This window comes from Pogona vitticeps, chromosome 2 (genome assembly GCF_051106095.1).
Source record: "Pogona vitticeps strain Pit_001003342236 chromosome 2, PviZW2.1, whole genome shotgun sequence".
In the NCBI taxonomy this organism is placed as follows: Eukaryota; Metazoa; Chordata; class Lepidosauria; order Squamata; family Agamidae; genus Pogona; species Pogona vitticeps.
This window is the reverse complement of record NC_135784.1, coordinates 309,661,824-309,687,290: the sequence shown is the minus strand read 5'-3', so window position 1 is coordinate 309,687,290 and position 25,467 is coordinate 309,661,824. Positions and strand designations below refer to the sequence as shown.

Sequence of the window (25,467 nt, the reverse complement as noted above, 5' to 3'; positions counted from 1 at the left end):
ATCCACCCGAGCCCCAGGGGCGCCCGCTAGCTAGCCTCAGGAATGCTCCCGACAAATGTTGGATCAAAAAGGCCAGGCACATGAAAATTGCTGCTTGCTCTTATTATTATTATTATTATTATTTAAAATATATTTTATTTTTTTATGAATTATTATCCAGAGACCTGAATCATTAGCAGAATCTAAATGTACTTGTACAAGGACATTGCCCCCTGCTTGAGTTTACTCACTTGGGGCCAGCTTTTCTGTTGAGCTGGGGAATTCTGCTGCTGTGCGGGATGCCTCTGTTATGGAAATAGCTCCTCTCATTTACCTGTTTCACTAAAACAATCTCTCTTGCATATGGTGATGCTTTTCAAAACCCTTTGCTCTTTTTGGCACAGCTTCTGACTCTGATTCCTTTTCAGCAAAGGCCTGCTAGATCTATAGCCAAGAGGCTCTCTGGGGGATGCCTTCTATTTGAGCAAGTTCAGTTATCTTTTTGACAGAGTTCTTTCAATGCGTGCCATCTGCCACTGAGATCAGAAAATGAGCACTCGCTTAGGTGCATTCACACGTCTTGAAGAAACCAGCAGCTAGCTTCCATGTGAATCTCCAGCAGGAAAGTGAGGCACTGCAGTATTGTGTTATACTTTACGTTGTGTATCCACTCAGCTCCAGCAGTAAGGAGTGGAGAGACAGAAGGATGCTTCTTGGCACCATGTGGCCCACTCTGCAGGTATCAAGAGTGCAGATTGAGGAGGTAGGACTCCATATTTCTGCGAGTTAGTTAGGATCGAAATGGCCTGTCCCAGATCTTTCTCAAACGTCCTCTCCAATCTGAGATCATGAATGCGGAAGAACATGGAAATCGTCTCTGGAGATTTCTATATGGGAAGCCCATAATCAGAGATAGACTCTGAAGAGAAGGTACAACACATTTTCCAATCCATTGGTCCATTTCCTTGAATGTGTCCCCCATGCCCTATACTGGATTTCTATAGGAAGTGCTTAGGGGTAGCGTTGAGTTTTCATTGTATAGCATAGATATGTCAATTTCCACTTATTCCATTCTTTCAGGTGAGAAGCACAAATTTCAAGCTGAAGATTAGTAGACTTTTTGTACAATTTTCATACTCGAGGACTCCATGGTTTTGTGTGCACAAAAATATTTTGTGCGGAAGATGTGTCTTTTCCATTTAAAAACTGTTTTGTGCAAACTACAGAGCTTTTAACACAAAATCCTCCCTCCCTCCCTCCCTCCCTCCCTCCCTTCCTTCCTTCCTTCCTTCCTTCCTTCCATGTTGGAACAGCCTTTTTTTGTTGAGAATAAGGAGGTTGATGAGCATTTTTTATGTCTCAGTGTTAGATGGAAAGAATAAAAAATGCATGGGAAGTCTCAGGCAGCTGACGAAGGCTGTGAATGTGGCACCTGTAGATTCGTATTCTACTGGTTCTCTGTTGGTTCGCATTACTTTTATCGGAAAATATTGGAAACATACTAGTTTTGAATCTGCCCTCATTGAAATCCGGCATCTTTACCTTGAACATGCACCTGTTATTTCAGTGGACTTTGGAAAACATTACTCTTGATTGGTGAAGGGAAGCTGGTATTTTTAGCCGCTTGTCGCTGCCACCAAATCGTTCTGCGTAGGGTTGAGTTTAAATGTATTCTGAAGCTGCAGGCAGGAAAATAGTTGAAGAAGCTACAGAGGTTTAGCAAGGAGGGTTGCTGGAACGGCTGGGGCAGAGAGATAGTATTAGGTAAGGATGCTTTCCAATGGCTCTCTGGCAGGGAAGGTTCTGTGGACCAAGGAGGCAACGCCTGCAAAGTGTTTAAAGGCACCAGTTTTGGGTACTGCCAGTTCCAGAGGAGAAGCTTTCCATGTCTGTGCAACAAAATGACGTAGCTGCTGAGACTCCGTCAAGACTAATTGGTTTCTCAGGGCAAATGCTTGCTCGAACAACAGCTTAACTGCATCAGGCATGTGAACAGTGCAAAAGCAGAACAACAGCAGCAAAAAAAAGCTACTTTGAAAGGAAGGCGGGATGTGAGCTAAAGCTGGTGATGTACAAAATGCTTGCTAAATTCTTCCCCTTTTTTTTGCCGGTTGAGGCTGTCTCAACTTGAAGAGAGACGATGACAGGAAATGCTCAGGAGTTTTCAAGATTCCTTGTGTCCTGGAGAAAGTGAAACGAACAGCGCTATTTCTTCTCAACAGCTTTTGTAATTTATACAAAGGGTCTCTCTCTCTGCAGAATTGGTATCCCTCCTATTGAAAAGCAGTGGACACAACAGCACAGCAAGGACAGAACAGACTGGGAGATTTTTTTAAAAGGCAAACACATCCTTAAAATCCTTGGGGAACAGAAGATTCCTTGGTCTTTTGCAAAAGTTGCAATTTGCCTTCGAGTGCCGTCCGTGCAGGTTGACTTAATTTGCTCAAAACAGACCTTTTCCTGAGACCTCCCTTAAAGAACCTCACTCTCTAAGGAGGCAAGGAGTATAATTTTGTGGCTTTGTTGTCCCCACCTAAGAGGATAAGTCAAGTCAAGGTTTACTCTCCTACTCCTAGTGTAGGAACCTTCACCATCTATAATGGCTGAGGACCTTCCTCCATTCTATTGGAAGAAATGAATGCCGATCAGCTTGATGGTGGTCCGTGAGGTCAGAGATGCCAAGGAGGGAGTTTATGCCGTCTTAGAATTAATGAAAGGAACTCACTAAACTTTGCTGTTTAGCAGTGAGATGTTGAACTATTCATAGGAGATTCAAATCATGTTCAAACTCTTGTGCCTGTTCTGTTTTTTGTCCTCACCCCCTTCCTTAGTCCAACTAAATATTGATCAAAATTTAATGTAAAGGGAGAGGTCAGGAAAAGAGCATGTGAAGGAATGTGCAGCTAATTGGAAAGACTCTGCACCCTGAGCGTTGGAGCTGTGGCATTAGAACCCTTCATTTGCAGATGGTATACAAACAAAGAAGGAATAACAAATAGTTTTCTTAAATTCTTAAAAAAAATATGAAAGCGTAAATAGAAAATATGCCAGATCTCCCCTTTCTTCTGACCTCTCAAGTGACCCTTTTGTCTTTGCTACATCTTAAACTATGCTCACACAAACAAATTATTTTGAGTGTAACCAACCCTTAGTGAGCTTTTTTTTCCTGAGAAAAATGAGCCAAGAGCGGTGCAAAAGAATATATACCTCTCTTTCTACTTAATTCGTGAAAATATTAGTAGCTTTTAGTCCTGTTCTAGCCCTTTCAGGATGTGTTTGTCTAATATTTCCTCCATAAAAGGCAGGGAAGAAATGGAACATAGGTCATGAATCTATGGAGTATAGATTGTTGAGGGGGGGGAAGAAATGTGTCAACAGTGCAGAAGCACTGAGGGGAGATATGCTAACACTTCAAATACTTGAAAGGGTGTCAGAGGAGTGGCAGGATCTGTTCTTGGTCATGCCAGAGAGCAGGACACACAACAATGGGCTCAAGAAGCCAGATTTGGGTTGAATATTAGGAAAAATGTCCTAACTGTTAGAGCAGTACAACAGTGGAGCCAATGACCTCAGGTAGTGGTAAGTGCACCAACACTGGAGGCATTCAAGAGAAAAATTGGACAATTATCTGTCACATCTGCTTTATTTATTTATTTATTTATTTATTTAATTGCTTGCTTGCTTGATTGATTGATTGATTGATTGATTGATTAATTAATTAATTAATTAATTAATTGATTGATTGATTAATTAATTTCTATGCCACCCAATCTACCCAGAGGTCTCTGGGCGGCTCACAACAATTAAAGTTCAATACAATAAAAGATAAAATGATTAAAATACAATTAAAATACAGTTAAAATACAATTAAAATACAAGTTCTCTTGACTTGAGAACTTAATCCGTACTGGAAGGCAGTTCTCAAGTCAAAAAGTCTGCAGGTCAAGTCTCCATTGACCTACAGTGCATTGAAAACCGATTAATCCCGTAACAGGCCGTTTTTGTTCCATTTTGGTTTTTTTCTGGTCTGTAAGTCAATTCTCAGGCTGCAAGTCAAACCTAAATTTTGCGGCCAGAAAAGTCTGTAACTCAAAAAGTCTGTAAGTCAAGCCGTCTGTAAGTCAAGGGTCCACTGTACAATTAAAATTGCCATCATCAGGACCCACAGTTGATGTTATTTCAATTAAAAGCCTTCTGGAACAGGAAGGGTTTGACCTGGCGCCGAAATGACATCAACGTTGGCGCCAGATGAATTTCAGTCGGGAGGGCATTCCATAGTCTGGGGGCAGCTGCCGAGAAGGCTCTTTGTCTACAAGCCATCCCTCTTACCTCCTTGAGGGATGGCTCTTTCAAAAGGGCCCCCTGGCTAGATCTTAACTGCCGGGTAGGCTTATATGATTTGGGTTCCTGCATTGAGGTTGACTCGATGGTCTAATAAGCCCCTTCCACTTCTATGATTCTGTGAAGCCACTCAGCAGTCTACCTGAGGACAAAAGAACTCTAGCTCTCACACCTTCCAGCAGGAGCCATGCCCCTGGTAGCACAATGAAGGCAACTCCATGAGACATGTAACTGATTACATTGCAAAGGATATGGGGGTGGCAGAAGTCCTAGGGCATTAAGTATGTCTCAGGTGTGCAGGGATTTCTGAAGATTCTCGATCCAGGATAGAGGACCTCCTTTTTGAGAGAGACTTTCGTGATGTCGCACCTGACTCGGAAACTGCTGGGTTTTGATGGCTTCCATGGAAATGGTCATCCCTCATGCTTGTTCCTCCAGGCTTGGTACCTTGTATTGTTTGACACACTAAGGGAAAGCCATCAGAAGAAGCTGATGCAACCCAAGAAATGATGAAGCAACTTTGGTGGTGGATGAATACTGACAGCTTAGCTAAGATAAAGCCGGTTCCAATCCACTGTTCAAGTAATGACCAATGCAAGTCTATAGGGTTGGGGAGTACTCTGCAAGAACCAACAGATCCAAACTCAAAATGCAAAATGTTAGCCATAATGAAAATGTTCAATGCATTCTAAACCTAGGTGAATGGCAAGGTAGTTAAGGACAACCCCAACCCCAACCCCAAATACTATCTGAACAAACAAACAGGGTGGAACTCACTGTCCCTCCAGGACTTAACAATCCATCTATAAGATCGTCTCTGGTGTGTCCAGAGACTCATTTTTCTCTTATCTATCCATGTCACAGGGGAGGACAACATAACAATCGATCACCTCTTAGTACTGACTACTCTTTTTCGCTCACCGATGTTAGACTTGGAAAAACCCTACATATGTTGGATGTGAGGCAGGCTCTAGCTTTCCATATTTCACGAACAGAGGAATTCTGGAAGCCCAATAAGCTATTCATCAGTTGTCAGGGTTCCAAAGAAGATGAACTGTCTACGCCTCAAAGTTTATCCAAATGGACAGTGGAATCTAGTATTCTATCTTACCATTTAGCAAAGGAGCCACTGCCTCTCACACAGAAAGACCATTCAACCATAGCCATTGTGGTTTCTATAGCATTCCTCAAAGAAATACAGCTGCCTGATCTTTAAAACTGCAGCATTCTCCACATCTTTGACATTTGTCAAATGCTACAGATTGGGCGCCAGGGCTAAATAGGATGCTTCTTTTGGCAGAGAAGTGATCTCTTTTATATTCGTGAGATCCCTCTGACCAGTAAGGGTGGTGGTCAGTCGTGGAGGGTGGTGTGCATCATAGAGACCCCAAAGGAGGGAGACATCTGTGGTCATCTGTGAATTCACACAACCCACCCATATTCGCCTCTGTTTGCCACACAACAAAATGTTTCCTCTACAGTGGTGGACTGGGGAACTGAGGATAAGCTACAGGGTGCAGAGCTTGTGCTGCAGAGAGGCTATGGTTTAGCAGACTTTTTAGACTCTGGAATGTTTTGTGCAGGTGCAGAAGGAACCTATTGGTGTGAATTCACAAATTTACAGTCAAGTAACCTCAGTGACTGGTAATCAACCTGTCTTTCTCAAACTGGGACGTAAGCAGAAATTCTGTGTGTCGTATGCAAGGATGTGAGATTTTTATAAACTTTCTTTAAATTTACTTAATCAGATTTCTGTGATGATTACCATTACTAATATTTAGCATTTCTGGGGGGGGGGATAAACCCTTTATTCTTAATTAGATTTTTGTTTTATTTTAGTGTTTTAAATTAATTTTAAATTAGGAATTCACTTTTTCATGAAAAGAGCACTAGATGACCGTCAGGAAAAAATGCATGGGTTTGGTGAAAGAGCAAAAACAATGGATGATGATGGAAAGTTTGGGAATCGTTGAGTTAATGGATCACGTCATGGAGGGACTTTGGCCTGAAATTTTGGAAAGCTGCAGCTAGTCGGAGGAGACTGGCCTGGACCCAAGGTGTCCAATCTGGTGCACAGTAGATTTGTTCATGCCTTTTGAGAGGATGGTCTCCTCTCTGGACTCACCTCCCGAGAGGATGGATCCAGTGGCTTTCCAGCTTTCGGGAATGGAGGTGGTGACACAGTTGATGCCCTTGATCCTCAAGGGAAAAGTTCATGAGTTCTGAGCATGGAACGTGCTGCAGGAGGGAGCGCTCTTACCTTGCCCTCTACCTTCACGGTTCTGCATTTTTCCCCTTTAAGAAGGCTGAACACTACCTTGTGCTTTCTCCCACTCGTTTTGCTTTTATTTTTGTTCCGCTTTGCTCTGTATCTAGTTGGCAACCCTTTTGGTACGCTTTCTCCAAGCGATTTCCTTCTAAGATACAGTTTCGGAAGTCCTGGTGGTTTTTGTGTGTGTTTGTTTGTGTGTGGTTTTTTTTTTTTAAAGCTTGCAGCTAAACACTTTTTCTGCATTTTAAATTCAGTACTTGGAAGTGGCAATATGAAATCCCTACGGCAGGCCAAAATAACTGATATTAAAAACCTTGCATATGTGTGTGTGTGTGTGTGTGTGTGTGTGTGTGTGTGTGTGTGTGTGTGTGTGTGTGTGTGTGTGTGTGTGTGTGTGTGTGTGTGTGTGTGTGTGTGTGTGTTTTTGCTGCATTCTGCTGTTTTTCTTATTCCGACGGTGGAGTGCAGCCTGTGCGGCTGACGGGTGGGGGACGGGAAGTGGGGGCGGGGGGGGGCGGGGTGGGAGAAGGGGGGAGGACAAACCTCCGGGGCCCATTAGACTTAACTTGTTTACTGCATTGATATCTATATGTTAAATGACAAGAGAGTTCAGATTATTGAATAATTTAAAATTCAGCTCTAATTGGTGTCATATGACCTGGAAAAGGCCATGGATGATGCCAGGAGCATGCTGTGAAAGTCTAATAAATAATTCATAAATGAGATCATTCATTTGCCTGGATGTCTTGTTAAATGCAGAAGTTTGTAAGTAATAACGGATGATATAACACCTGTAAGTATTTAGTTCGTCTGCTGGAAGGTAATCTACCTTGATGATCTTCTAGCAAAAAAGCTGCCAGAGTGTGTGAGTTAATTGCACTGGGGAGAATGCACTCCATTTATTCGGGATGGGGCTTTTGGCAAAGATTACCGTGCAGCTGTTGCATTTTGCATTCCCGATCAGCCAGCCAACGGCTCCGTGCGCACACCCGCCCGGGCCCTTCAGGCGGAGCGACGCAGCCCTTCGTTCGCCGGCTCTTCTTTGGCCTGAACTCCAAACGCACTGGGAGACGGTGGCAACCTGACTTGTTCGCAAATGGTCTTCTTTCTGACATATTTATCTAGGTCTTGCACTTGCGCGCCTTCGGTAAAATAAAGGGCAGGAGTTTTGTATGTGTGTGGGGGGGGGTTTGAAGGGAGAGGGGGAAATTGAAATCCAGAGCCATGGTGTGGGTGTTTTTGTACGTGTTGATCCTCTGGCTGGCCAGAATCTTATAGTTTCCACACTGCCTTAAGTAAGCAATTGGGCAAATGAGTCTCCTCGCATTGTTGGCTGGTCATCACATTCCTCAGCTTCCCCGAGTCAGGGAATTGTTCACATGTGCAGTTGTGCAGCTGACAAGAGACAACAAGGGAAGAAAGGCTGCATGGCTGCCCTTATGGGACAAGGGTTTTGGGTCCCGAATGCTGATTTCTAGACCAAACACTGTGAAGGAGATAGTTTTCTTGTCATGATAAAGGGGTGATTAGATGGCAAAACCAACAGCCATTCTGGTTTCCTTGCTGGTATAGCTGCATATGCCAGCTGGTCTCCCGTTGACTTCCAGAGTTTTGAAATCCCTTGAGTGAGGTGGCTCATGAGGTGTTGCAGCTGAAGATGTTCAAGTCTTTCCAGAACGCATAGAGATGTTCAATGCCATTGGTGAGTGCGGAGACCGTAGAGTGGAAAACCATTTGAATATCAAGAGATTTCTAAATTAAGGCAAGTAAGTGGTAGAGATAGAGATTAGGCATCTTTCAGTCTCGAGAGACTATGGTAACGTGCTCTGTATGGAGGACTTGGAACAGCATCTAGTGTGGTTGAAGAGGCCAATTTGAGAGTGACTAACCACATTGAAGACAAATCCAATCTGTCCCTTGTCCAGCTCCCTGGTTTGGCTGGTTTCAGGTCTGCCTCTTGGCCTCGGCCTGCTGGACAACGGTCTCTTCAAAATGAGAGAGGCCATGATGCACCGCCTGCCTCCAGGCTGAATGCTCAGATGTCAGGGTTTCCCATCTGTTGAGGTCCATTCCTAAGGCCTTTAGATCCTGCTTGCAGATCTCCTTGTATCACAGCTGTGGTCTCCCTCTGGGGTGATTTCCCTGCACTAATTCTCCATACAGGAGATCTTTTGGAATCCGACCGTTAGCCACTCTCACGACATGCCCGAGCCAATGTAGATGGTGCTGTTTCAGTAATGTATACATGCTACAAATTCCAGCTTGTTCTAGGACTACTCTATTTGGAACGTCGTCCTGCCAGGCGATGCCAAAAATGCGTCGGAGACAACACATATGGAACGTGTTCAACTTCCTATCCTGTCGTTCACAAAGGGTCCAGGACTCACTGCAGTACAGAAGTGTGCTCAGGACACAGACTCTATAGGCAAAGTAGCCATAATTCTGTAGGAGGGGTTTAATTTCCCTGAGAGACAATGCCAACATTTGTGCTTTATGTCACTATAAAATTCTCTTTACAAACTGGCATCTTTGCATCCCTGGGCCTCCCTTGGAGTAGGGCAAAACAGCTAAATGGGGTGTTTGTTAACTTGCCTTTTGAACCAAGAAGTCTGTGTCTCTTACATTGTTGGTCGATGCTGTTTTGGCAGGGGTCTGTTTTCTAGTGTCATAACTTTTTTCCTAGAAACCACATTTGTGCGTCCCCACCAATGGCGCTGAGCTAGAGGAGAACAATGTAGCTTTGTTGCTATTACCTTCTCATCGTCCTCTTCCCCCCCCCCCTTCCTTTCTTTTTGTATGGCACACTTGAAATGCAGCAATCATGATCATACATCATTCATGAGCAACAATGGCACTTTATCTCCAGCTAAGAAAATAGGCAACTAACCTTTTTACATTGTTATCTACCTTATTTATCTTCGGGTATTAATATCAGCAATCTCTGTCCCATCTAAGTGCTTTGTAATGATTAATCTTAAAATTCTCTCTCTCTCTCTCTCTCTCTCTCTCTCTCTCACAACAGAGATTTCGGTAAAAGATTGGGCAATAAAAGGAATGAGCCTTAATGTTAGATATCTTTCACTTCAGTCTTAATTTTGCATATTCTTCCAAGTAATTTTTTTTCTAATAACTCTTTCAACAAAAGTATACTATGACTACCTAAACTGCTTTGCAGTAGTCTGTTGCAGAGAGTTGAAAACCCACTGGCCAGCAGGAGTGGGGCAGCCGAATCCCTTCTTAGCGGGCGATGGATAAAGACAAGCAAGGCCAGCTTCAAATGAGAACAGTGCTTGAAAATCAGAAATACCTTTTCCAACATTGGAAATTTGGCTTGAGTCCCCCATATGCTATATTTCATGGAGAGCCTGTCAGGCCATCCGCTGCAGCCTTTGGGTGAAATGTTTCTAAGAGCCCATGCCATGCAACAGAAGAGTCTTTCCAAATGGGCCGCCAGCCTTGTTCATGGGCCCTCTGGAAGACTCTCAAGAGACCTTGGTGGCAGGACAGCTTGAAGACAAGGATGCTTTCTGGATTCATCCTGGCTTCACAGCTTCTCTGAATGAAATTGAAAGATGATGCACAGGTTAAAGTGTTGTTACCAGTTAAGGGAGCCGAGGTTCAAAACCCTACACATGCACAACCCTCTTGACAATTTTGGGATAATTATAATCTCTCCATCTAACCTATCTCATGTCGTTGCTGTTTAGGCGTTAAGTCTTGTCCGATTCTTCATGACCCCATGGACCAGAGCCCGCCAGGCCCTCCTGTCTTCCACTGCCTCCCGGAGTTAAAGTCATGTTGGTTGCTTTGATGACACCATCCAGCCATCTCATCCTCTCTCGTCCCCTTCTCCTCTTGCCGTCACACTTTCCCAGCATCAGGGTCTTTTCTAGGGAGTCTTTTCTTCTCATGAGATGGCCAAAGTACTGGAGCCTCAGCTTCAGGATCTGTCCTTCCAGTGAGCACTCAGGGTTGATTTCCTTCAATATGGATAGGTTTGTTCTCCTTGCAGTCCAGGGGATGCTCAAGAGCCTCATCCAGCACCACAATTCAAAAGCACCAATTCTTTGGCGGACAGCCTTCTTTATGGTCCAGCTCTCAACTGGACCATAAAGAAGATCAATCTCATAGGTTGGTAGTAAAATAAAACAGAGAGAGAGAGAGAGACAGAGAGAGAGAGAGAGAGAGACCTAGGTTGTGTAGCAATAGTAATAATAACTTTAATTACACGACATTAAATAAATTCTGACTTAAAGCCACTCTTTCCAGAGTTTCCTAGGTATAAAATACTTAGAAGTGATTTGCTGTTGTTTCTGGGGGCACCCTGAGACTTTCCAACTTGCCAAAGGCTACACAGACTGGCTCTTCTCCTGGGATGCACAGTGAGGAATCAGACTCTTATCCTGATGAAAATCTAAGCTTTCACCACCCAGTTCCCACTTCCTTTTCCTGCACGATACCTCCTCCTAATTTTGTTTTTCAGTGGAAAAGGGGCTGGGATGCTGTTGTTACCCATCTTCTGAATCATGATCTGAAGATGTTAGCTAATATTAGATCTTCTAATAATATCATGAGTCTTTAATTGGATTCTCTTAATACATCTTAATTCTGCTTTTTAAAGGCCTTCCTACATAATCTAGTCTATCATTGTAAGGTGCTAGTGTTTCTTCATTTCGCTTTTCTGTGGTGCTTATATTTAGATGCGAAACTTCTTTCATTGTGACCGTGCAGCTGGTGGCCATGCTGATTGTGGATTCTGGAACTTGTAGTCAGAAAAATTTCCAAGGTCTGTCTTTCCCTGTATTCTCTCAAACCAGGGAATGAATCAGAAAGTCCTTTGCAAGAGGGCTACAATTCCTCAGCTTTGAGAGTACAACACAAAGAGAATTGTTGATGTTTGTGGCTTTTCTCTTTGAGGATATTCGTACCAATTTATGCTTCTTGTAGATACCGGGTGGTGATGGGTGAGCCTCTTCTCCAACCAAAATGGAAAACTACAGTGGTGCCCTACATGACAACGATAATCAGTTCCGGGAAAATCGCTGTTTAGGGAAATCATCGTCATGCAAAATCAGTATGCCCATTGGAATGCATTGAAACCCATTTAATGCGTTCCAATGGGGAAAATACCTTGTTGTCCAGCAAAGATTGCCCATAGGGAAGCCATTTTGCGAGCGCCAATCAGCTATAAAAATGGCTGCCCTGCGAAGCATGGGTCCAGAAAACACAGGACAGCCATTTTGCAGAGCCGGAAAAATCGTCATCTTGCGAACAAATGGTTCGCGAGGCATGGACCTAATAGACGTCCAGCGAAAATCCCCCATTGGAATGACTGTTTTGCGAATCGCTATAGCGACTGCAAAAAGTTATTGTAATGCGGATTCGTTGTTCAGCGGGGTCATCGTCTTGTGAGGTACCACTGTAATGAGAATGCAGTTGCCAAGTGGCATTGGGGTAAAATGAAGAAGGAGAATATGGGGAGATCGTTCGTTCGTTTGTTAGTTCGTTCATTCATTCATTCATTCATTCATTCATTCATTCATTCATTCATTCATTCATTCATTCATTCATTCATACATACATACATACATACATACATACATACATACATACATACATACATACATACATACATACATACATACATACATACATACATACATACCCCACCCATCTAGATCGAAGTCTACTCTGTTTGTACAGAAACCTACAGGTTTGTACAGAAGTACACAGTTTCCTTACATTCTTACTGAATTTATCTTGTTCAGTAAAACTTGGAAGGCAATGGAACCACCGTCATTGAGCCAGAATGTAAATTTGTAACCTTAATATGTGAATCAGCTTCATGGTTCTCCTGGAGAAGACCTTTCGCTTCAACAGCAGCCACAGGTTTTAGAGTTTTCCCAGGGACACTTCCCATTGAAACATTTGGGTTCTCTTCCTGAACCCTAGTTTAAGCCATGGAATGCTGGTGGTTCCTTGAATCTTAAATAATCATTCTGAAACAGAGGTAGAATATAACATTAGATTAGGCCTCCTTCAGACTCGAGAGACGATGGTAACATGCTCTGAATGGAGGACTTGGAACAGTGTCTAGTGTGGCTGAGAAGGCCAATTCAAGAGTGACCATCCCTTCCACCTTGAAGACAAATACGACCTGTCCCCTGTTCAGCTCCCTGGTTTTGCTGGTTTCGGGACTGCCTTTATTATTGAAGCAAATGCTGAGATTTAAGAGGGTCCTTGAGCACTAAGTGCAGGGGAACACAACCATAGAATAATGGAAGGGGCCTATAAGGCCATCGAGTCCAATCCCCTGCTCAATACAAGAATCCAAATCAAATCAGATCTGACAGGCGGTTGTCCAGTTCCCTCTTGAATGCTTCCAGCATTGGAGTTCTCATCACCTCCCAAGGTCATTGTTTCCATTGTCGTACCACTCTAACAGTTAGGAAGTTTTTCCAGCTGAAATCTGGCTTCCTGTAGCTTGAGCCCATTATTGTGTGTCCTGCACTCTGATGTGACCAAGAAGAGATTCTGCCTCTCCTCTCTATGACTGTCTTTCAAATGTTTGAAAAGTTCTGTCTCCCCTCCCATATATTATTGGACTTAGTGCCAAGAGGGTGTTGTGGTCCCGACTGTGTTTCTTGAATAGTCATTAACAAGAAATCTGCAAGCTGTGGACTTTGTGTCTCCCCCCCCGCCCCCCCCCCCCAAGTTGGTTGCAAATTAATGTGTCTTTCTAGCTTCTGAGTTTTATCGGAGTCTCATCACCAGCCCAGCTTAATTGAAAAAAATCACTTTTATGATAGGATTTTAACGTGTTTTGTAGTTGAATGACAGCTTTTGATGTAGAACCGTATTTTACGGGAAGTGATGTAGTTCTTTATCAGTGTTTCTGTAAGGATATTTCAAAAACTCTCATCAAATTTCCAACAGTAAGTAATATCCCATTCAGTGCAAGGTGAAATGTTTTACATCAAATCCCCTGCTGTGTAATGGCCAATCAGACGGTATTTATAGTGGCTGAATGGATTTCTTGGCTCCGTATTCAAAATTAAACATTTTCAGACATTAACATTTAATGCTTTTTTTGCCACACTTCAAGTTGATTTTATGTAACCCTAGGTACTCGCAACTTCTTGATAGGCTGAAGTGCCTTGTTTATGCCCCACATCCTGCAGGCAGTGGTTTTATATTTATTGTACCTGTGTAGACGGAATTAAATTGCAGATTTGATGGCATGTTCATCTCTTCCATTTGAAAACCATTTTCGGTTGAGTTGCACTAGGTGTCGATCATCAAACTGTTTTCTAGCCTTCTGAGGTACACGTTTTTTTATGCTGTGAGCCAGTGACTAGAACTAGAAAATGGACAATTAAAGATGTTTTCAATTGCTCAAGTTAATCCACACCCGTCTTTGTTTGTTTGTTCCTTATAGATGGTTAACCAGCGAACCGTCTGTCAGTCCCTGCCAGCATCGGAACTGGATGGGTCCTACCTTAGTGTAGCCAGGCCACAAACTTTATACAAGAATGACAGAATGGCGTGTGGAAGTTCTAGTTCCATATTTCTGGCCCAGCCTTGTAGAAACGGTGGAGTTCTTGGAGCATCGCCACAGGGTATTCGCCAGGAAGATAGGAATGGATTCTTGTTGGAAAATGGGGTGCACGGAAAGCGCAACAATCTGGTGTCCCCACCAGAGCAGAAGGTGCCTCCTCATGTTAAAAGAACCCCTGACATGGACCTCAGGAAGAACAGTTGTCCTCTTCAAACTTGTTTTTTCCACAAGAAACCAGGAAATTCAGAGCACAGCCCTTTCCAAGATGGCTGCCACACTCCAAAGAGATACTCCTCGCCGCGTGGCGAGTCCTCGGCCGATTACTCTCGCCCACCGCAGCCGGTCCCGTTGAGCCGCAGCGCAGATTTGAGATCGAAAGAAACAGAGCGCGGCAAAAGGTTGCCAGAAGAAAGAAGAAAGGAGCTCCAGCTACAGAAGCTAGAGCTGGAGATTGAGAAGGAGCGCCTTCAGAATTTGTTAGCTAAGCAGGAGGCGAAACTGCTGCTTCAGCAACAGCAGCTCCACCAGTCCCGGCTTGATTACAATCGGTGAGTTCGGGTTGCTCTGTGGAAGACCAGTTTCCGCAGGAATAGCGTCCCTGTCTGAGGAGAACCTGCTGCCTTAGAGGAAGTGGGTCAGGGGACATGTCTGTTGGGTCAATATCAGAGGATGGGTGGGTTGATCTTCAAAACTTGTTTTGAACCGATTTCCAGGTCCCTGAAGAACTTCATAAAACACACAAAAAAAGCTTTCTAATTTACCGAAAAGCCTGCATTCTGAAACGGCGCCTGATTTGCTTTAAGTATCTGTGGATGTCGTGGGAGCTGTTTGGCCAGAGCTACGCTGCAAATAGCTTGCATACGTGAATGTTTAGTATGTACTAGTTGAAGTGCTAGAGTGAAAGAATATGGTACATCACGAGCTTTTACAGCCTTCTTCCTTTCACTGAGCTTTTTCTACATTAAGGTTACAAATCTATTCCCCCATCCTCACAGGCAAAGAAAAAGCCATTGCCGTACATGACCGCAAACTCTTGTTCTGTGAAGCCAACAAAGAAATATGATGTACCAGGCCGGGCTTTTGATGATGAGGTTATTCACCTCATAATGGCAGCACGGTGTTTTTTGTTCTGAAAGAAAGCCAGTGGTTTAAAGACAAAAGCTGAAGAAGCTAACAGGAGAATGACTGACTTAGCAGTGAGCTCCTTCTGCTTCGCCCATAACTAAAGATGGGAAAAGATTGAGAAGAGGTCCAAGCTCGTTAGCGTCTGAAAGTTGAAGGTTCTATAGATAAAGCCGCCCCGAGTAGACATGGTCTAGAGGGGCGGGGTATAAATCTAATAAATAAATAAAAATAAATAAATAAATAAAGGGGGGAGATACGGTTTTGTTTCACAAAGAGCTTTTCAGGAGTAAATAGAGAAGAGGGTTCTGATTTGACCATAGTATCCTGAAGGCACCTCATCTCACCTGTTTTTGGAAGCTAAACTGGGATGGCTGGCACTTAAATGCAAGACATGACTAAGGAGTCCCAAGGGTCTCCAGGAAGGGCTCAGAGAGAATCCCACACACAACTCAGTAAAGTGGCTGCCAGTGAGATTTGACAGTGCAGAGTTAGGTGGGCTGACTCAATCTAAGGCAGCGTTCCGAGTCCTTCTGATTAGTTCCAGTTGCCTTGCAGAAAACAGAAGTGTGCAGCTAGCCTGTGGAGGGGACGAAAAGCTTTGTACCCAAAAGGCTCTCGTGCAACATGGTTGCTAATCAGCTCTATGCTTTTCATACATGTTGTGTTCTTTGTGGGGGTGCTTACGGATCTAGCAATTCTTCCAAACGTGTGATGGGATGATGTTCATGTTAAACTAATTCATACACTCTCCTGAGGTGGTAGTTCATGTTGTGATGACTTGATACACATAGGGTGGTGTTGAAGGATGCATGTTGGACACCCACATTTGCTACGGGAAGCCCTAGTGCCCCTGTGGCAAACCCAGTTGCGATAGTTAGCATGGTTCTACTCTGAGCTAGATACCTGTGTATAACGACTAAAAAGAGGAGACCACAAAGAAGCTCTAAGATCGTTGATTGCCGCATGAGTTTTGATTATTGTAATGCTTCCTCGAGGGCGAAGGCTCAGCAACTTCGAAGAGAAACCAAGTCCAGCCTATGCTGCTTCAGAATAACATGCATTTGACACTTTCCCTTTCTTTCAGGGTAGGCATTCCTGCTGCCTTTAGTCCTTTGCCCTCTCATGGCTCTACCAGATTTCTGTTCCCTATCACACTGCTGAATTCCAGGAGCAAATTGCAAGACAGTCTTTAAAAGAAAGGAATGTTTTTGTGTCATGCAGGGCTTCTGCCTTCCATGCTTGGAAACTCATTTGTTTTGAGGCCTGTGCGCTCGTAGGAGGTGCTGTCGTTATTTATTGCAGTAGCAAAATATCACTAGCATAACCTTCAAAAGCTAGGGGAAATCATCTGGGGACTTCAGAGTGGTGTGGGGTGTTATGCCGCACCTCCGCCCCAGAGACCAGATTATAACAGGGATATTGCTGGGAGTGAGTCACATCATAGCTGAAGAGGTCTTCTGGCCTCATCCTGTCTCCTTTGTGCACCAGCTCCCACTAGAGAAAACTGGTTGACCAGGGAGCCTCTTCAAGGGAATCTAATAGGCTGGAGCCTGGGCTGCAGGACTTTTAGGGCCACCAAGTTTAATGTCTTCTCGAAGACTTTCATGGCCGGGATCCGATGGTGGTTCGTAGGTTTTTCGGGCTGTTTGGCTGTATTGTGAAGGTGGTTCTTCCTAACGTTTCGCCAGTCTCTGTGGCCGGCCTTTTAGAGGACAGGAATCAGAACTCTGACTGTGCCCCAGAGACAGAGTCTTTCAGAGATCTGTGCATCCTGGACTTCTTGGTGAGCACAATGTCTCTCTTTGGGAAGGAGAGCAATGCAGTCTGCAGATACACAGAACCCATCCGAGAGAGCCTCCCATTTCAGTAAAGGTCCAGCGGTCAGCGCTGGTCTAGTTGTGGCCTGCTGTGATGAAGAAATCTAGATCTCATTTGTGATGGGTTCAGAGCAAGCTCTTAATTCAGTATTCCAAACTATCTCTGGAACAGGAATTGGCTACCTATTACAAAGTAGTAGGAATTTGATTACTATTCTTATTTTTAAATAGAGACAGTGGAGATTTTTACAATCTACCCTTGGTCCATCTGCTGCAGTATTCCAGTTTTGCTGTAGGTGGACTATGGAGACCCGTTCTCCAATGTCTTAGGCCAAGAGAGGTCTTTCTCCTCCCCGGCTTCTCTTAACTGGAGACCCTGGGATTTCCTGTATTTAGCAAGTGTGCTGCATCAGCATTTACCTCTGGACTTTTACTGAAATGGGAGGCTCTCTTGATAGGTTTTGCGTACCTGCAGACTGCATTGCTCTCCTTCCCAACAACACAAGTGACCCTGTGCTCACCAAGAAGCCCAGGACTCACAGATCTCTGAAAGGCATCTGTGTCATTACGTGAAACATGTCTTGAGTTGGAAGGGTCTCCCTTCCGAAGGGCTAACTCTCCAAATGAGCCGTGGTGAGTGAGCGACAGCGGTCGAAGCAGTTGGGCTACCCAGATATTTAAAAGGGGATAATGGAGGGACAGATGGAGGCAGGTGGGGAGCCCAATTCTTGCAGGAATGCGGACAAAGCTCCAGTAAATAAAAACATTAGGAGATAAACGGGCTTTTCTGTGGGATGGCCGTGATGAACGGCTTAGGCAGTGGCCTATTGTGAGTAGCAGGTGGCTTCCCAAAGCCGAGTCATGGAGCACCAAGGGCGAATGTTTCCACTCACCTGCTTACCCTAAGGTTTGTGTGCAGGGGAGATTCTGCGGCTGGCAAGAAGAGGGCTGTTCCCATGATTCCTGGTGTCCCTGAACTCTTATTTTGTCTGCAAGATGCTCCTCCGAAGCAAGCTGTGTTGCTTTGGTTTTTAAATGCCTGTTTGATCAGAGGCAATCAGAGCTGTGTACTTTAGAAGACTACTGGGGTCACAAACAAAGGTGAAGAACTAAGTAGGAGCAGATGGATTTTTAATGATCAAATATCTGAAATCCATGCATATGCTCCCGCTAATGGGGGAAGGAGAGGAAGGGCTGAAGTCTGTGCGAGGCAGTGTTGTTGTTTTGAAAGCATGCTCCGAGTATTCTGCAGGCCCTCCACTGCCCAACCGCGGGACTCTTAAATGTCTCTGCAATTACGCTCTTTAAAAAAAAAAATTATTGTGTAGCCTCACATCTGCTCTATCCAGCTTCTGCTGAGAAGATTACACCTTCCGTAAAGTGCTAGTTGGCAGACGAGCTACAGAAGAAAGACCAGAGGCATCTTTTATTGTCTCCCCTCGGCACCATCCTATGTATTGATTAAGTTGACGGAGGAGAGATGTGTCTCTCAGCGATATGGGCCGTGATAGCTAAACGCAGGCCCCCGTTTTTGAAAGGATGAAATCTCTTTTCTGGTTTTTTTAATGAGTTTAATTCCTTTTACTGTGTCCTGTATTTAAACTCCAGGATTTTTTATATTTAAAAAACCCTTATCTGTGGCTTTGCCTTCTGTGGGGTGCAAGGTCTTTCCACACACCCCATCCAATGCACAAGTTTGTCTCCATACACTTACGTATGGGTAGGCTAAGAACAGTGTGGGATTTAGGAATCTTACTAGGACCACTGTCAGTTATAATAATAAGGCTGTTGATGACAGTAATGATCACGGGGGATGGGCAGGTTATGGCCTGAACAGAGGAGGCTCATTTCAAAATTATGGGATGGATGCACATCTGCTTCAGTTGGGAGCAGCGACTCAAGAACCCTTTGTTGTTATTTACTCGTTTATTTCTGACTCTTTGTGACCCCATGGACCAGAGCATGCCAGGCCGTCCTGTCTTCCACTGCCTCCCGGAGTTGGGTGAGACACTGTCCATCCATCTCGTCCTCTGTCGTCCCCTTCTCCTTTTCCCTTCACTCTTTCCCAACATCAGGGTCTTTTCCAGGGAGTCTTCTCTTCTCATGAGGTGGCCAAAGTCTTGGAGCCTCAACTTCAGGATCTGTCCTTCCAGTGAGCAATCAAGGTGGATTTCCTTCAAAATGGACATGTTTGTTCTCTTTGCAGTCCAGGGGACTCTCAAGAGTCTCCTCCAGCACCACAAGAACCCTACGGGATCCCTTTCAATGCCTGTCTAGTCCTCGATCCTGTTTCTCCCCAGATAGGGCTGGGAAAGGATCCTGTCCAGAGCCTGGGAGAGTCATGGCTGCTGGTCAGAGTGGATAGTATTGGCCTGAGGGTCTATTGGTATGGCTCAGTCTCAGCTAGCTTCCAATGCTCCTAAATGTCTTTATGCCCTTTACACCCATTAAGCTGGGGATGGCTATCGTCCCGCCTTGTGGCAGTGGATTTCATGCGTTTGGGACGGGGTGGCGAGTGCTTCTGTGCAGGGAGCAGAAGTGCAGCCACATTCAGCAGTACAAGACTTATTGGCAGACACTGAGCTTCAAGGTAACAAGAGATTTGAGGCTTCCTTCCTCTCTGCCCCCTCTCAAGTGACTCCTTGAGCAGTCCCCGTTGCTCACAGGCATTTCCACAGTACGTGGCCTCACCACTTTCTGACTGAGCTGAGACCCTTGCTTGCCATTGAAAAGGACAGGGGAGACGGTTGATTTGGGAGCCTGCTGTTTGGGGACTGACAGTGAAAGGATAGCTGTCTGTTGTCTGTCTGTCTTCTCCCAAGTAAGTGTGTAGCAGTCTCAAGCTTGAGACTGCTATGCCAATGTTCACCTTGCTTCCTGTATAAAATGGGACAGGAAAGGATGGGAACGAAGGAGTGAAAGCATGTGTAGCTTCTCCTGTCAACACCGTGCATGGTTAATATGGTATGTGTTCCCCTCTTCTCTCACTTTAAGGTTTAAAGGCCACACTCCTCATTCAGAAGAACTGGTCATGGATGAAGTCCTGATGAGACCGGGAAGCTTCATCCCAGTGATGAATGGTACCGGTGGGGGCCTAAGGTAATGCTGTGGTATTTCTCTGCCCTATTGAGTACAGTGGTACCTCGCTAGATGATGACCTCGCAAAACGACGAATCCGCATGACAATGGGGTTTTATGATCGCTATAGCGATTCGCCAAACAGTGGTTCCAATGGGCGATTTTCGCTGGACGATGATTTGGTTCATGCTTCGTGGACCGTTTTTTCGCAAGACAATGATTTTTACAGCTGATTGGCACCTTTACAAAATGGCTTCCCTATGTTTTCGGGACCGATGCTTCGCAAGACAGCAATTTTAACAGCTGATCGGCACTTGGTAAAATGGCTGCCCTATGGATGATCTTTGGAAAACGATGATTTTTCCCCATTGGAACGCATTAAATGGGTTTCAATGCATTCCAATGGGGAAACGGTTTTCGCAAGACGATGATTTTGCTAAACAGCGATTTCAATAGGATGGATTATTGTCATCATTCGGGGCACCACTGTACTTCTATGTGTCACTATGTTTTCTTATTTGATTGAAAGCCTTTGCAGGATGCTTTAAAAAAAACCAACATGTTTTCTGTGCTCCCTCTCTTTATGGGGATCAAGTTCTCCAATCCAGAAGGAGAGAAAGTTGCATGTGAAGATTGCAAGATGGTCAGTAAAAGTGGGGAGGGAGTGAGGAGACCTTCTGGTGGAACCCTGAATGACCTTTTCACAGCAGAGCGGTTCTGATTCAGAGAGGAGAGTCTCGGTAGAACTGCGTCAGGGTCAGAGGCAAGATGGGCATCGGGCAGGTTGATGAAAGGAGAGGAGAGGCAACGGAAGAAGGCAGGGTTTGCTAATGACATAGAGGCCCACACGTGACAGAACCAGGAGGGAAAGAGAATCAGTGAGACACAGACTGTGATTTTGCGTTTTAGCTGGGCAGCTCTGAAAAATCGATCTCTATCATCTTGCCCGGTATGACTCTTAAGAAGTAGCTCTCTGAGCAGAGAAGAAAAATTCCAAGGGAATTAATGGTAGTTGCCGGGAAAGCAAAGGAGGCTTCTCGGCACGTCCTGGCAGGACCTCCTCTTGACTGCCCGGTAGTCTTTGGGGCAGTTTTCACAGCAATTGGCAGGGGTGGCTTCTGGCCCACCTCTCTGGATTAGGGCTCGGAGGCGCTATTTTGGAGTGGCTTGGGTCTCTTCTGGAGAGGCGAGTCCCTCTCACAGCTAAGACCACTGGCCTGTGAGATCCTTTGGGGTTCACTTTTCTGCCCCACCCTTTCTGTCAGATACGTATCCTAAACACAGTTGCGGTAGAGGAAACCTTATCGAATGCTTCCGAGCTGCATGCCTTTGTTACATCATTTGTCCTACCGAGTCTGGTTCTCGCGCTGTGCGTTCCGGGTTCCCGTCCAAACATGGCATCTCATTCCGGTTTTGTGGCTCTTCCGTTTTGTTAGGTACCTGCCTGCTTATCAAAATTTCAGAGAAACTCAAATGGACGGTTCTTGCCACGTAATGCATCTGGATCTTTTAGTCACATTTTTCATTTTTTTTATGTGAAATAATGGTTCTGGGGCCACCGACCTCCTGCATCCTTTTCCTTGTGGATTTGCCTGCTTCCCCAAGGGAAGATCTTTGTTATAAGAATGCGCCATTTTCTCATAAACCCATTCATTTTGGGGTGGGATGTGTGCGCCGAAAACACAGAAATAGTTGTTTGAGAGCACGCTTATTAAAGTAATATTTCATTGCGTTTGAGAACCTATCCTCAAACATCTGTATGTCCTATGGTAATAAGTGGATTAAAAATCGTAGCAGCCCACATAATTCTGGGGCTGAGTGGGTGGCGGGCAGATAATGGCTGAAACCCCACTGTGCTGTTATACAAAGAGGGTAACTCTAGGAAGCAAATACAGGACAAATTTTCTGTAACTGGAGAAATTCAATCCATGGAACATTTGTGTGCATGTAATTTATGCCCCACCACATGTGCAAAAGAAGATCTAGCATAGGCATCCTTCAGTCTCAAAAGACTATGGTAACATGCTCCGAATTGAGGAGTGTCCCCTCCAGAGCATGAAGCCTGGGTAAAGTAACATGGAGGGTAGGCTGTTACCCAAGCAGCAGATCCCCCCTCTCCACGTTGCTGAAATGGTCCAATGGAAAGGCAAGAGCCAATACAACTGGTTCCAGCGACGTCGCAGGAGTTGGCAGAACGACATGGACTGCCTCCGGGACCCCAGCGCACGAATTTCTCAAATTCTTTGAATTCTCTGATTGTATCTCAGCCCCTAATATGGTAAATAGGCTGAGATAATGCTATGGAAATGGCCCACTTCCGGTCAAAATTAGTCTAATCCTTTTAACATTTTAAATTTGTTTGAACTTTATTTATATTTTATTTATGTCCATAATTTTAAATTGTGCAGTGCTCTGACCATAAAGAAAGAAGGAAGGAAGTATATTGCTATAAATTGAGAATTCACCGTAGACGTTGTCTGTTGCTTACGAAGTCAGATGACTTGGCCTGCTAGAGACAATGCCTATGGAGATTTCTAAACTTATGACCATTTGTATCAAAAGGTTATGCCATTGGTATAACACTGCAACAGGATTTCTGCCAATATGTATTATGGGATAAGACTGCATTGACTGCCTCCCTCCGTACCTCAACTGATGGAACACGTAGTAATTTTTCAGCATAATTGTGGGCTTCCTGTGTTCTCCAGTCTCTCTGCCAGTTGGTTGTGAAGGTTGGCAGGAAGATGCCACAAAGTTTGTTCCCTGTAATTCATTCATCAGTGCTGGAAAGGTTACCAGATGAATGCACCCTAAATAATTTAATTTAATGTAAAGGCAGAGGAGGCTAAGACGACAAGTCCCATTTGTCTCCTTTATTCATTTGAATATGGGAGTGACGTTTGCTTCGGTTTCTTGGGGGAGAAAAGTGTCTGTGGTTATTGGGGTTGGGGAATGGTACTGAGCCACCTGGACTGTGTCATTGAAAAGCCAGAATCATTTCTGTTGCTGAAGAGGAGCGTAGGATTCACATAAGAGAGAAAAGAACTACATTTACTGCTCCCTTTCCCCATAGTTACCCACCCACTCTTCTCTGGGGCGAAAATGTAATTTTAATTCTCAGAAAAATGGAGCGCCTTTTTAAATGGTCTTACAGCTCTTTATTTTGCGTTTTAAAGGTAAAAAAAAAGTACCGGTATTTAAAATGTTCAACTTGTTCAAGCGAGACATAAGAGGTTTTTTTTTGGGGGGGGGGGAGAAAGACGTGCGATACAATCAACACCTGAAAAACATATTTTTTATAATTAACTTCTCATTTTGAGTTAATTATCTACAATTACCAAATCTAATTGCAATTTATTCTCTATTATCTGTGGGAAGAATAGCAGGCGAGGGGATGCGTGTGCTTTGCCAGTCTGTGTGAGGGCGAGAGGAGAGGTCCCCGTAATGGGGAAACAAAGGCAGATTGACAGGGATGGTGGTGCTTGGTGCCTGCAAGATAATTGTCAAAATGAGCTTGGTGCTTTAAAAGGCATCACATTGTCTCTTGGAACGCATTGTATGTTTTTCTTTCCTACCTGCCCACAGAAACCATTTGTGAGCAGGTGTAGGAAGGAGAAAAGTTACTCTTTTTGGATTGCCATTTGCAGCCGACTTAAAATTTTATTTTGCTCGGTAATTTGTGGACTTTGCAAAGTCCCTTTGGAGCTGGCCAGAGTCTGGTGTTTTAAAACAAATGGTGTGTCAAACAGTGGAAAGACCCGCTTGTGCAGTGTGAGGATTAAATTAGGCATCTTTCAGTCTCGAGAGACTATGGCCACATGCTCTGTATGGAGGACTTGGAACAGCGTCTAGTGTGGCTGAGAAAACTGATTTGAGAGACACCATCCCTTCCACACTGAAGACATAATACAATCTGTCCCCTGTCTAGCTCCCTGGTTTGGCTGTTTTCAGGACTGCCTCTTGGCCTCGGCCTGCTGGACAAGGGTCTCTTCAAATTGGGAGAGGCCGTGATGCACCGCCTGCCTCCAGGATGAACGCTCAGATGTCAGGGTTTCCCATCTGTTGAAGTCCATTCCTAAGGCCTTCAGATCCCGCTTGCAGATATCCTTGTATCACAGCTGGGGTCTCCCTCTGGGGCGATTTCCCTGCACTAATTCTCCATCCAGGAGATCTTTTGAAATCTGACCATCAGCCATTCTCACGACGTCCCCAAGCCAACATAGCCGTCGCTGTTTCAGTAATATATACATGCTAAAAATTCCTTCCCTTTCTTTCCCCATTGACTTGTGTTGTGCGATGGCTTGATGTTTCGCTTACATTTTCAATGTGGCTTTCATAAAGGTTGCCCATCTCAATGACATCTGTGAGACTGGAGGGAGTCTGATTTGGAAACATGGGCTTTTCGGGTCTGCTGGCAAGCCTGGGATGAGCGGTCAGGCAGTCTGATGCCATCCAGCTACTTTGGACAGCAGCTTCCGTAAGCTCCCGTCAGCATGGACTGGCCGTGGCTAGGGATTTACAGACTCTGCACTCCAGAGCATCAGGCTGGCACTAGGCTAGCCACCTCTACCTTAGAAATCAGTGGCTCCTCTGTGCTTTTCAAAGCCAAGCAACAAAACAGCGTGTTCTGCTTACATACCACCCCATAGCGCTTAAACCACTCTCTGGGCAGTTTACAGTTCAAGGAGGTAGGGTACACCTTGCCCCCTGCTCCAATGAAATGAGTCCTCAATTTACCAACCTCAGAAGGATGGGAGGCTGAGTGAAACTTGAGCCAGCGGCCTGGGATTGAACCCGGGCCATGAATAGAGGTTTGGCTGCAGTACTGCGGTTTAACCACTCTGCCTTGAGGCTCCTTTCCAAAGCAAGAGTCTCAAAAGCTGCTTCAAATAAACCAGACGATTGGTACCTGTAGTCCGGTTGTGCGTCCTTTGGACAGGTAACAAAATGAAGATACAGTGGTGCCTCGCAAGACGATTTTAATTTGTTCTGCGAAAATCACTGTCTTGTGAAAAAAATCATCTTCCCTATGGGAACCTCGCAAGACGAATGAAATTTATTCATCTTGTGAAGCAGCAGTTTCGGGGGGGGGGGAGTCTTGCGAAGCATGGCCATAGAAAAAAACGTCTTGCGAGGCACCATAGGGATCGCAAAAACCAATCGTCTTGCGGGTTTTCGTTCCTTGAGGCAATCGTCTTGCAAGGCACCACTGTATTTTCATCCCTGTTCTCTGGGTCCTTTCAGTGGGGATGACAGAGGGAAGAGGAATCATTAGGGAAGAAGAAAAGCATGCATGT

General features: G+C 44.7%; 1 protein-coding gene across 3 annotated transcripts in view; it reads left to right on the top strand.

Annotated features, from left to right (window-relative positions):
- The window catches only part of KIAA1328 (KIAA1328 ortholog), a 251,290-nt gene that overhangs the window by 144,235 nt on the left and 81,588 nt on the right, over positions 1 to 25,467 (top strand). For all 3 annotated transcript variants that reach the window (XM_020796440.3, XM_020796439.3, XM_078384168.1), the window contains 2 exons: positions 14,031 to 14,698; positions 20,087 to 20,191. In XM_020796440.3, the coding sequence (XP_020652099.3) occupies positions 14,031 to 14,698; positions 20,087 to 20,191 (773 nt within the window). The remainder of the gene's footprint in view (positions 1 to 14,030; positions 14,699 to 20,086; positions 20,192 to 25,467) is intronic.